General features: G+C 47.8%; 1 protein-coding gene across 8 annotated transcripts in view; it reads left to right on the top strand.

The window, feature by feature from the left end:
* HEATR3 (HEAT repeat containing 3) overlaps positions 1-13883 on the top strand; it is a 92685-nt gene that overhangs the window by 34015 nt on the left and 44787 nt on the right. For all 8 annotated transcript variants that reach the window (XR_013624553.1, XR_013624554.1, XM_068128822.2 and 5 more), the window contains one exon: positions 1448-1710. Coding sequence is in view for 6 of the 8 variants with exons in the window: in XM_068128822.2 (XP_067984923.2) it covers positions 1448-1710 (263 nt within the window). In the remaining 2 variants the exon portion in view is untranslated. The remainder of the gene's footprint in view (positions 1-1447; positions 1711-13883) is intronic.

Raw genomic sequence — 13883 nt, 5'->3', positions numbered from 1 at the left:
ACTCAAAAACCGACACGTTTGACTAAAAAATGACCTTTAAGATGACCTTGAGGGTTGACCTTGACCTCAAATTATCAAAATAACATCATAATTGGATTCCTCGACCTCGAAAACCCCTGAAAAGTGGTATCATACATGATTCCAACCCTTTTGGTTATTTAACTGATTTTCCTCTAATCTGGGTTGCGGCCATTTAGTATTTCGCCAATATGGGGCCCCCGGGGGGGGGGGGGGGGCGCCCGTCAAAAATCGAAAGAGTATGGCATGGGCAACATCTGGGCCAAATTTGGTGCTTTTGGAAGAATTTGAACCAAACGGCCCCAAAATATCCCTAAGGGCCATGACTAGGGTTAGTTGGAGAGTGGAGAGAGTTGGCTGAGAATAGAGGGAAGTGGAGTGTTACGGTGGTCAAGGCAAGGCAGTAGGTAGCTTGGTGCCTTTGGACCTCACCCCTTATAAAGGAAAGAGGGATGGAGTTATGGTTGGAGATGAAGGATAATATATTCCTTTATCAATAACTGTACAAGTATTTGATCTCAGCAAAATGAGTTGAATTGAATCTTCTCAATTTTCTATTTATTTTATGATATCTAATCCTGCTTTCTGTCAGGTGGTGAACTATCATTATTGATTGACTACAACATGATTGATCATTTGTTTGGCTGAAATGGTTTGGATTTGCAGATACATATTCAGCGAGTATAACCCAGAAACATTTCCTGCTGTGTCGATAATTAGTTGAACTGCCATTTTTCGTTTCTTGGTAGTTATTGGTCCTTTTTGGATACTTAATTTGACTATCAACATTTCCTTCCTTTATCTCATTAATTTCTCTCCCTCTATCTCTCTCCCTCTTATTTAAACAAGTTAACTCGAAGTATTAGGGCCAAAAATGCCTCTGTGCTTGACTACGGTCTACTTTTCCCCACTGCTTGAGTTGATGAATTTTAATTGACAACAGTACTGCTTGATGGAAATGAAGCAAACATCAACACATTGGCCACATGACCTTTCTCGCGACTGGTTTGAATTGAGCTGTGTTGTCAGGTCCGTGTTTATTGGGGCAAAACTCCCCAGCGTGCCCATAGTCTCTCACGACCCAGACATGTTACATTACTTATCTGTAGCATCGCATGGTATGCTTTCATCATGGTGCCCGACACCATCATTACCAAAAAATTATTAATTATTTGCCCTTCATTTTATTCTCATTGTACAGCTCAGTTATGAGGTTTGAAATTCTTCAATAATAAAAAATACTGACAAACAGTGGGTTAAACCACATTAGTTTGTATACTGTTAAAATGCATTCGGTGTGAGAATGGAATTGCATCAGCTGAGATAATATTATCATACAACACCTCATGGTACCAGGTAGATGCATCAAAGCAGTAAAATTATGCTGCAGAATACATTTTCAAAATAAGTGCAATGTGAATTTTCTCAGGCACGCTGTGGAACCTCCAAGATGCATTTCCTGCACACAGTCGTGCAGAGGCCCTAATCGCCATGATCCGAGTTCTGGGCACCATAATTGATGTAGATGTTAAGGAAGAACTTCACAGGCTTTCAGCAGAGAAAATGGAAACTCAGCCAGAAGCAACAACACCTACAAAGTCCAGCAAGCAGCCTAAAAGCCAGAGCCAAATCAAGAATAAACCACAACAGAGTGAAACTGGAGTTGAAATGGTGCAACGACAAAAAGACAATGTGAGTATAAATGCATCAAACACCTCCATTTTTTGGACATGTATATTAGGTGTTTGCTTCATGTGATAGTGTCTGATTAATAGATTAAAAATTTGGCAGTCTGTACATTGGAAATTAAAGGAAGAATACAACTTGGAGCATTTCATTTGACAAAAGCAACTTTAACTGCTTTTGAGGGGTATGCGAGCGGTTAGTGGGTATGGACAGGGGCGTCGAGAGGCGGGCATGAGGAGGGGTTGCTGCCTCGGGGCCCGGGTTCTATTGAGGGCCCGAGCTTCTTCTGTAATTATTTTTAAACAGTACAGTGAAACCCCTCATTGGCTCACCCTCATTTCCTCATCGTTCAATTTGAACCCAGAAGCTGATTTTGCTTGCATTGCTGGATTTCTTGCCGGAAAGAAAACAACATTTACCGCTGTTAATGGTAGTTTCAAACTTTACAGAAAATGGTTATTAACCAGAAATGTGCGTTGCAAAGAAATCGGTTTGTATCCTCTTTGTCCAAAAAAAATCATTAACCATCTTCTCACGTAGTTTTTTTTTGCCAATCTTACGGAGAAATAATGTTCAACAGTCGGTGCGAATTGACTCGATCGGTCCAAACATCCCGCTATCTCCTTTATTTTCGATCATACGGCTAAATGAAAGTGACAATTTGTTTTTCTCGCTAAAATATTCAGGTAAATGACACGGATAAATAACAAGTGAATCCTCTTGGATTGCGCTGAGGTTCGGGCATGGAATTTCTAGGAGGAAGTATAATTTGTATGCAATGAAAGTACATGTAATATGGGATCGAGTAAGATTTGACATATCCACTTTTGTTATTCCCGATTCCTCATTATTTCAGAGTACATAGGCATAATGAAGAATATGACAATAAAAATCAGTATACAGAATTATTTTATTTAATTAATGCAAAGGAATTGGAAAGTCCGCCACGAATTTTTAATATATCTCGCCATTTTCCCGTCTGTTATTTTAGGCGGTGTATGACCGACCGTGCAGCGATTTAAAAAAAATATATCTTGGCAATTTTTTCAACCGAGTCTAACACTATGTTAGCGACTGTTAAAAATGAAATGATATATCGAATTAGAATTGAAATAAACCTGTGTGAGGGAGAAAGACAGCACGGGCCTAACTAAGCAGGCCTCAAAGCTATGCGAGTTAATAAAATGGTGGATATTTGTTTATGAAGCCTCTCCCAGAAGTCCCCCAACACGAACCAATCAGGAACTGCCACGCCCACTTATATGATCTCAGAATTCCTGTGACAGGAATTAGCGTTACACTGGCTGGAAGTCAATCGCTAGAGGCGCTTCCTCAGCGCCAATAATTTTGTCCTTGTGTACATTTTATTACATACTGTTTCAGCCCGTTTGTCTGGAGCATTCCATTTCCATGCTGCTTGGGACAATTGGACTGTACTGTATGTTCCGTACTCTGCAACACGTATGAGGTGCACCAACTTAAACTTGCATAATAGATTTGTTCATACTTTATTTATTTACTTTTCAACACTTGTACTGTGAGCTAAAAAGGCTGCTCCTGTGATTTTGCTTTATAAGTTCGTTGCTCCACTAATTTAGGATCTTCATGAAAGAAAGTTCCTTTAAAAAATTATAAAAGAGAAGAGGGTATGGGTGGGGTCCCTGAGGTTGGTTGCCTTGGGGCCCGTTGCTGCCTCTCGACGCCCCTGGGTATGGACGTGAGCATAAAGGGAATTTGGGTTTAAAGGAAGGATGAATTTGCTGGCTATATACTGCACAAAGCAGATGGGCTAAATGGAGCGGCTTGGATTATATGAACTAGTAAATAACCTGACCTTACCAATTGGCCAATTCCCCCAATTTTACGGTTTGACTTGTAATACCGGCTTCCACTAGGTGGCGTTGTTATACGATACACATTTACATAGACACAATTCGATCCATCCTGAACCTCGGGACTATGATTTTTTTTTTTTTAATCCGTTAAAACCACTCGCGGCACACCCTGATGACAACCGCCAGTTTTTAACTCATTCCATCTAGCGGTTCACGACTGCATATAATGAAAACGAGCACACAAACAAAAACGCACAACAAATTTTTTATGTACAGGGTGTCAGAAGTAGCGCCCGATTTCTGTTTGTGTGTGTGTATATATATATATATATATATATTGTTGCGAATATGGAATTTGGCCTCCATATCCGCTTGTAAATATTCCCCTATTTTCTCCGATACTCCCCAACTCTCCCTTACCCCATTCCCTAGTCCCATTGTCTGTAAACAACACCCATTAGAGCCGATCTTCCCCTTCATCCCCCCATTAAATGTCGTGCCCAGGTCCCCCGCACCACACGTAGACAATTATAGGACATCTTGCTAGTTATTCTTAATCTATGTCAGTTAAGGACTTGTTTCCATTAATTATGACTCTTCGTTGCACCAGAATGTGATTATATGGCACCTGTTAGGAAGTTTAGGACCTCCCCATACCTCTCCGCATCTCTTCCCCATGAAGAAGCGCCAACTACAACAACAACAACAAAAGAGGGGGGCGGCGCGGTGACGGCATGGGGAGTGGGCGTCCTCCTTCCGGCTCGGTTAGCCGCCATTGACCACGCGCTCCACGGGGTTACCACGAAGGGGCTCCCTGTCGGCCCCTCGTCAAGGGCGGAGCCGGTAACCCCCGCACCCAATGAGAAGCCATGGGCCGATGCCATCTGGGGCGGCGCTAACGAGCCGAGGGCGTGTCACTCCCCGCCGGATATACGCGGCCCCGCGCCGGACGTGACGTCAGATGCGCCCCGAGCTTGGAAGGACAAGACGCCACCCTCCCGAGCGCTGAGCGACCTCCCCGGCATCTCCACCAAAGTCGCGACCCACGAGCGCTGAGCGACCTCCCCGCATCTGCTGGACACCACCGTACGTGATTCTGTCCCTGAGCCAGGTGCACCTGAGCCATCGACTGCCGCTTTCCTTGCCATCAAATCCCGTGTGAGTCAGCGTTGTCCCGTTTATCTGTGGTCTGTCTAGGGTTAATATAAGGTTGTGTCTAAGTGCCCACCTTCCTATGTTTCCCTCTTGTCCCTGTAATCTAACCTTTTCCGCCTTAATATAACCTCCTCCGGAGGTCTTGAGAACTGAACCCCTGGTGTCGTATTGTGTGATTGTAACCCAGCCGGGTGTCTTCTCTTTCCTATTGAGCCAGCGTAGCGCGATTAGTTAACATTCGGGCACAATCGGGTAACTTGTACGGATACGGCGGCCATCCCGCTCGGCCCACCATACCATCAAAGTCGTATCTGTAACAATTGGTTGTCAGGAGTTGGGATTCGGACCTGGGACTAAATTTGTTAGGCCCAAATTTTGGAACACCAATTGTGTTATAGTAACAATTGGTGTCGAGGAGTGAGATTGGACCCGGAGCGCGTTTACGCGCTCGAAATTATAACAGCGAAATTTGATTGTGTTTTACAAAAAAAAAAAAAAATAATAAAAACCCGAATTTTGAAAGTCGCGCTATGGCGGATCAAGACAGCTGGGGTCCGGTAGGGGAGAGTGAGGCAGGGTCGGTCCAGGACCAAATTGAGGGACGTGAGGAGAGCGAAGCAGCGAGGGTAGCAGACGCGCAAAATAGCGCCGTCACGCACGAAGAAGCGGGCGCGCAAAATGGCGCCTCGCTGATCACCGCGCCAGCGACCGTGGCAGCGCCCCCGATGGATTGGGGCCTTTTTTTCATACAAATGAAGGCCCTTATGGCCCAGAATAGCGAGAAAATGAGGGAGGAAACGAGGGCTGATAGTGAGCGGTTGGGAAACCGGATGGATGCTCAGGGTGAGCGATTGGAGGGCCAAATGGGGGTAATGAGGGACGAAGCGAGGGCTCGGAGTGAGCAATTGGGGGTAATGAGGGACGAAGCGAGGGGTACCAGTGAGAAGTTAGACAATAATTTTGAGGAGTTAGACAAGAAAATTGAGAAGTTAGACAATAATTTTGAGGAGTTAGACAACGGGATAAAAGAAGTAAAGAATGGGTTAACGGGGGTAGAAAACAGAATGGCCGCTCAAGAGAATCAAATGGAAGGGATGCAAAAAGGGTTAGAGGGGTTAGAAAACAGTATGGAAGGCAAATTGAGGGACATGAGGGACCAAGCGGAAAGGGAAGTTAAACAAATGGAGCAGCAGATAGAGGGGGTCAGAATGGGGGTAGAAACCAAACTGGATGCTCACAGGGAGGAAATGGAGCAGATGAGGGTGGCATCTGGGCAGGAGATGCAAGTGATGGGGGAGGAGATCAGAAGAGGAGTGAGTGAGGAGGTCGGAGGAGTGCGCGAGGAGGTGAGGCACTGTAAGGAGCGCATGGAGAAAGAGGTGAGAAAGGGGACTGTAAAATTGCAAGGTGGTATAGAGGAGTTGACGCTGGGAGTAGAACAACTGACAGTGGGACAAAAGGAGCTGGGGGACCAGGTAAAGAAGAACACAGCGGTAATAGAGGGTTTAAAATCGACACAGAAGGAGATGAAAAAGGACGTAGGGGTAATTAAAAAAGAGTGCCAGACGGTACATGAGGACCTGACGAGGAAAATGGACAAGGTGGTAGAGGTAATGGAGGTTAAAGAGCGGGAGGTGCGGGAGCACATAGAAAAAAATAAAGTGGAGTTAGAGGAAGAACTTAAAGGGGCGCACGAAGAGATGAAGGAGATGAAGCAAAAATTAGAGGAAGTGGAAGAAGGGGTGAGCGAAATTAAGAAGCGACGGAGAGAGGATAAGAAAGAGATAAAGGAGGAAGTAAAAGAATTGGTCCAAAGTCTGTGTTCGGATCGTGATGATGTGCTCATTAACCGGATGAGGGATTCGCAGGTGATGGAGGAGAAGCGAAGAGGAAGAGGACCCGGTGTAAGTGGTGACCAATATGGTCGTGCGTATGATGCGCCAGGGGATTTAATAAGCTTGGGGGTCGAGATGGACCCGGGTGTTCGTGAGAGGCCGTTGGTGAAGTGTGCGACAGGTCTGGTGTGCGAAAGAGGAGGTGTGCGAGAAAGTCCGACTCTGGGGTGTGTGAGGAAAAAGTGCGTGCCAAGGAGTGAGGGTGCTGGCGAGAGTGAGTCGGTCGTAGCGTGTGTGCGAGGGAGCACATGGAAGCGCGGGGTGGTGAGTGTTACAGAGGGTGTAACGGGAGAGTGTGCGCGAGAAAGGTGTGTGACGGACAGGTGCATGAGGAAAGAGTGCGCTGTCAGAAGTAAGGAAGAGTGTCCACCTGTGGTGAGTGTTACAGAGGGTGTAACGGGAGAGTGTGCGCGAGAAAGGTGTGTGACGGGCAGGTGCACGAGGAAAGAGTGCGCTGTCAAGAGTAAGGGTGAGTGCGCTGTCAAGAATGGAGGTGAGAGTAGTGAGAGTGACAAGGAGAGTGAGTTTGTTGTGACAGGTGAGCGAGGATGTACACCTGGGATGGAAGGATGCACACCTGGAATGGTAGAGCGTGAGTGGGAATGCACGCTGGAATTGGTAGTGAGGCACGTGGTTGGGTGTGCGAATGAGGGCACACCTGTGATTGTCACAGAGGAGGGGGCGCGAAGAGGTGTTTTGGTGAGGTGTGCGAGCAACGAATGTGTGCCAAAGTGTTCGGTGGTCAGGTGTGTGACCAAGGCTGTGAGTGGAATGGGTGTACCGAGGTGTGTAAGGAAAGGTACGAGGGGCATGGAAACGGCTGGATGTGTGAGCAAGGAACGGGCTGCAGGGTGTAAGCGTCCAGGTGAAGCATCGACGTTACACAGGTTAGAGCGACTTTTAGCCGAGGCAGGCCCTCGGTGCGTGCCGGGCCTCGCTTTGAACGGCCGCGTCCAGGCTCCACTAGGCGGAGCTGGCAGCCCGATAGAAAGGGTCGTCATGGCGACCACTTTTTGGTGAGACGTGCCGGCAGGTCGAGATCGGGACATTGGATGGCTCCACGCCGAGGTGATGCGTGGGATCTCGGCCCGGGTAAGCCCCCGTCCCTGCACCGAGTGCCGGACGCATCCAGCCGCTGGCACAAAACAACCAGCATCCATTGCTTGGCTTTACGAAGCCGGGCTTTGGACAGGGATTGGCGCACCGAGAGGTATTAGTGAGTCGACTGGGTGATGAGGTTAGTGTTTTGGACCCAAAATTAGAGAAAAGCAAAATTTGATGATTGGCAAAGGATTGGCAGAGTGATGATTGGTAATGGTACAGTGATTGGCAGATGATTGGCAAATTTGTAATTTGTTGAAATTTGATGTGCAAAATTGGTAGTGAGAGACCCCCGATGTGGTGGGATGGCAAATCCACCATCCCTCACAGGTGGGGGGGCAAAGGAGCACTAGATTATGGGGTGTATGGCAGTGAAAACTAGCCCGGGTGGGTTAGGATATGGTGTGTAGGGATCTAGCGAAGATTGACATTAGGTAACGTTAAGTTTAGTTAGTGACTGATACCTGTAGTGGGGACGCAGGTAGATTAGTATGGATGATAATGACGTGGGAGCGCAATAGTTTAAAGGGACGACTGGGAAGCGCAAGTTTTAGAAGGGAGTAGTTAGCTGAGATGATGCCGTGTTTGTGAGAATTGAACAGGTGTGATTGCACAGGTGTGCAACTGGACAGGTGTGTGGAGCAGTGTGTGAGTAGTGAGTGTGGTGGATCAGCGCGAATGCGCTTGGGGAGAGAAGGGTGCAGGTGGCACCAGGTGTGAGAGCACAGGTGTGCAGGTACAGGTGTGTGGAGAGAGTTGGAGTGAGTGGTACGGAGTGGTGTGCATGGTGCGAAGGTGTGGATGGGGGAAGAGTGGACCCCCATCACGGATACCCGGGGCGGGTAGTGTAAGTGTTAGGTAGAGGGTACAGGTAAATTGTGGTTGGATATTGGCATTTGTGGTGCGGTTGCAGAATGGTGTTGTGGATGGGTGCATTAGTGTTGTGGAAATGGCTGGGCGTGTAGCCTGTTAGTGTGTGTAGTTGGTTGGGCACTCCACCACTGTGAGGATGTCGGCCAGGTGAGGCCGCAGGTGGGCTCTGGGAGCCGGTAGAGTTGTGGATGGGGCCCGAGGATCCGGAGGATGGACCCGGGTAGCCCAGTGCCAGAGAGGGCACCGAGTGGGGAGAGTGCCAGAGGGCCTTCCCCTGGTAGTTAGGTTAGGGTAAGGAGCAGGTAAGCTCGGAGGCAACTGCAGTGGTGGAGGTGTGCAGGTGGGTAGACCCACTGGGAGAGGTACACGTCGCGGCCCAGAAATTGTACGAGGGCACCGGGAGATGAATCGGGGGAGTGAGACCCCAAATTGAAGAGCACCACAGTTTGGCCAATGGGAATTGGTTTTTAGAACCCATAGTGTAAGAGGGCCAATGGTTTGGCCGGAGAAAGACCCCGGGTAGTGTAAAGTTGTTAAAGTCATTTAGGAAATAGTTAGGATTGATGAACCTGTCGCACCATACGCAGCCACTTACCTGTGGTGATGATGATGACTCCACACCTGTGTTTTCTTTGTTTGTTGCAGGAGATGAATTGCTGTGTGGGTTGGTGAGACGCATCACGACGTGGATGAGACATTGGGGTGATTCCATCTCTCCCTCCCTAGGAGGGACTGATGATGAATTGGTGATGGCAAATTTTGATGTTGAGTTGAAAATGGCAAATTTTGATGAGAGTTGAAAATGGCAAATTTTGATGAGAGTTGAAAATGGCAAATTTGATTGGTTAGGAGGGAGAGAAGACGAATTTGGTATATGGGAGGAACGGGGAAGACAGTAGGGATGTTTGTGGATTTGTAAAGTAGATGTTTATGGGTAGTGTTGTGTTTTGTGGATACAGTAAGGGGTAAGGGAGGGGCCATGTAGGTTACCTGGTGGGGGGGGGGGGCGTACGATAGGAACGTACCTGTCTCACCTGGTTCCCATGTGCCCCCAGTGTGCATTACCTTATATTGCGTGCACTTTTGCGCCCTTACCACCTTACTCACTTGTTTCTTCTTTTGTCTCCCACCTCCGAGGATCTGGCTTTGGGGTAGAGAGAGAGGAGAGAGAGGTGCTGGCTGCGCAGTTGTGGGCCTGCACTTTCGCTGTTCGCTGCCTGGATCGGTACACCATATGGACCGCAATGTTTGTGGCCACCCACAATGGACCGCAGCTCTTTTGCGGCCAAGCACCACCCGGGGATGGACCTATGGGTCAACGGGGCACCTATGCCATACAGGTGAACCACTAATAATTAACACCAAGTGCACCACAAGAAGAGCAAGAGACACCTGCAGGGTTAGGGGTTGTCGAATTTATTTTTATTTCATTGAACAATGGTGACTGCACCGATTGGTGGTGGGGTGGTGCTGTTGATGCTCGGAAAGGGTGCTCTGCACGTTATTAAAGGCCGTCGGCCACAGAGCACTCGTGGGTTGGTGTATCGATGTTGGCAAGCGCGCTCTCTCTCTATGCATAACATCTGCATGTGTTCCTCCAAAAACAGGTCCTGGATCGTAGTGTAAATAGCAGCGTAGTCTTGTAAATAATGCTCCCTACCGGCTGTATGTTTAGTTTGAGAATTCTTTCCGGATTCGGTTATCCTGTGGGTGTGTTTCTGTGAGGAGAAGGGTGCAACGTCGCAGGGGGACATATTTACTCATTTGTGAATATCTGTAAAACTGTCGCACTCAGGGTAGAGTTAATAGTAGAGGGAACTACATTGCGTGCCACACTAAAGTAGGTAAAGATTTATCGGGTCGGGACGCCCCGAGGGTAGAGAAGGGTGCAATGTTGCGAATATGGAATTTGGCCTCCATATCCGCTTGTAAATATTCCCCTATTTTCTCCGATACTCCCCAACTCTCCCTTACCCCATTCCCTAGTCCCATTGTCTGTAAACAACACCCATTAGAGCCGATCTTCCCCTTCATCCCCCCATTAAATGTCGTGCCCAGGTCCCCCGCACCACACGTAGACAATTATAGGACATCTTGCTAGTTATTCTTAATCTATGTCAGTTAAGGACTTGTTTCCATTAATTATGACTCTTCGTTGCACCAGAATGTGATTATATGGCACCTGTTAGGAAGTTTAGGACCTCCCCATACCTCTCCGCATCTCTTCCCCATGAAGAAGCGCCAACTACAACAACAACAACAAAAGAGGGGGGCGGCGCGGTGACGGCATGGGGAGTGGGCGTCCTCCTTCCGGCTCGGTTAGCCGCCATTGACCACGCGCTCCACGGGGTTACCACGAAGGGGCTCCCTGTCGGCCCCTCGTCAAGGGCGGAGCCGGTAACCCCCGCACCCAATGAGAAGCCATGGGCCGATGCCATCTGGGGCGGCGCTAACGAGCCGAGGGCGTGTCACTCCCCGCCGGATATACGCGGCCCCGCGCCGGACGTGACGTCAGATGCGCCCCGAGCTTGGAAGGACAAGACGCCACCCTCCCGAGCGCTGAGCGACCTCCCCGGCATCTCCACCAAAGTCGCGACCCACGAGCGCTGAGCGACCTCCCCGCATCTGCTGGACACCACCGTACGTGATTCTGTCCCTGAGCCAGGTGCACCTGAGCCATCGACTGCCGCTTTCCTTGCCATCAAATCCCGTGTGAGTCAGCGTTGTCCCGTTTATCTGTGGTCTGTCTAGGGTTAATATAAGGTTGTGTCTAAGTGCCCACCTTCCTATGTTTCCCTCTTGTCCCTGTAATCTAACCTTTTCCGCCTTAATATAACCTCCTCCGGAGGTCTTGAGAACTGAACCCCTGGTGTCGTATTGTGTGATTGTAACCCAGCCGGGTGTCTTCTCTTTCCTATTGAGCCAGCGTAGCGCGATTAGTTAACATTCGGGCACAATCGGGTAACTTGTACGGATACGGCGGCCATCCCGCTCGGCCCACCATACCATCAAAGTCGTATCTGTAACAATTTCATGATGCGTCTCACAATCCAAACATTTGCATCATAAAAAAATAATCAAAACATGGCATGGTGTGGAGTACCTGTCACCTCAGGTGAGTGGATGCAGATGGTGCGAGGAGATCCTTCATCCTAACTATCCTCTAAATATCTCTAAATATAACCTCTAAATATAACCTCCTCCGGAGGTCTTGAGAACTGAACCCCTGGTGTCGTATTGTGTGATTGTAACCCAGCCGGGTGTCTTCTCTTTCCTATTGAGCCAGCGTAGCGCGATTAGTTAACATTCGGGCACAATCGGGTAAATTGTTACAGATACGACTTTGATGGTATGGTGGGCCGAGCGGGATGGCCGCCGTATCCGTACAAGTTACCCCGATTGTGCCCGAATGTTAACTAATCGCGGCTACGCTGGCTCAATAGGAAAGAGAAGACACCCGGCTGGGTTACAATCACACAATACGACACCAGGGGTTCAGTTCTCAAGACCTCCGGAGGAGGTTATATTAAGGCGGAAAAGGTTAGATTACAGGGACAAGAGGGAAACATAGGAAGGTGGGCACTTAGACACAACCTTATATTAACCCTAGACAGACCACAGATAAACGGGACAACGCTGACTCACACGGGATTTGATGGCAAGGAAAGCGGCAGTCGATGGCTCAGGTGCACCTGGCTCAGGGACAGAATCACGTACGGTGGTGTCCAGCAGATGCGGGGGAGGTCGCTCAGCGCTCGTGGGTCGCGACTTTGGTGGAGATGCCGGGGAGGTCGCTCAGCGCTCGGGAGGGTGGCGTCTTGTCCTTCCAAGCTCGGGGCGCATCTGACGTCACGTCCGGCGCGGGGCCCGCGTATATCCGGCGGGGAGTGACACGCCCTCGGCTCGTTAGCGCCGCCCCAGATGGCATCGGCCCATGGCTTCTCATTGGGTGCGGGGGTTACCGGCTCCGCCCTTGACGAGGGGCCGACAGGGAGCCCCTTCGTGGTAACCCCGTGGAGCGCGTGGTCAATGGCGGCTAACCGAGCCGGAAGGAGGGACGCCCACTCCCCATGCCGTCACCGCGCCGCCCCCCCTCTTTTGTTGTTGTTGTTGTAGTTGGCGCTTCTTCATGGGGAAGAGATGCGGAGAGGTATGGGGAGGTCCTAAACTTCCTAACAGGTGCCATATAATCACATTCTGGTGCAACGAAGAGTCATAATTAATGGAAACAAGTCCTTAACTGACATAGATTAAGAATAACTAGCAAGTTGTCCTATAATTGTCTACGTGTGGTGCGGGGGGACCTGGGCAACGACATTTAATGGGGGGATGAAGGGGAAGATCGGCTCTAATGGGTGTTGTTTACAGACAATGGGACTAGGGAATGGGGTAAGGGAGAGTTGGGGAGTATCGGAGAAAATAGGGGAATATTTACAAGCGGATATGGAGGCCAAATTCCATAATTCGCAACAATATATATATATATATATATATATATATATATATATATATATTTCTGTCAGTTGATGTCAGTTGATTGTTTGTTTGACATTTGTATTACAGTGTACAAGAAGGTATAAATAAATGAATGACATGTTTATCTAACCATTTATTCGGGGGAAAATTATTACGGAAGTGTATCAAGCTGTTTTACTTTCAAAGTGCCCTCCCTCGTGATCGATGCACAATTGCAGCCGAGCAGGCATAGAGTGGCACACACGCTTACAGAGTTCGATATCAATTTCCTCAAACTTTGCAGTGATTTGAGCCTTCAATTCCTGAATGGGACGAGGCTTTTCACAATAAACAAGGTCTTTCATGAGCCCCCAAAGAAAGAGATCTGGAGGTGTAAGGTCTGGGTGCGTGCCGGCCACTCGATCGGACCGCGGCGGCCGATCCACTTTCCGGTAAAGTTTTCATCAAGCCGAAAGCTGATAAAGATAAACATGTCATTCATTTATTTATGCCTTCTTGTACACTGTAATACAAATGTCAAACAATCAACTGACAGAAATATATATATATAAAAACAGAAATCGGGTGCTACTTTTGACTCACCGTGTGTGTGTGTGTATATGTATATATATATATATATATATATATATATATATATATATATATATATATATATATATATATATATATGTATGTATGTATGTATGTATGTATGTATGTATATATATATATATATATATATATATATATATATATATATATATATATATGTATGTATGTATGTATGTATGTGTATATATTATATATATATATATATATATATGTATATATATATATATATATATATATATATATATATATATAT

Source organism: Myxine glutinosa, chromosome 9 (assembly GCF_964187855.1).
Source record: "Myxine glutinosa chromosome 9, kmMyxGlut1.1, whole genome shotgun sequence".
In the NCBI taxonomy this organism is placed as follows: Eukaryota; Metazoa; Chordata; class Myxini; order Myxiniformes; family Myxinidae; genus Myxine; species Myxine glutinosa.
Note: the sequence above shows the minus strand (reverse complement) of the source record. Positions and strands in the feature narration are given on the sequence as shown.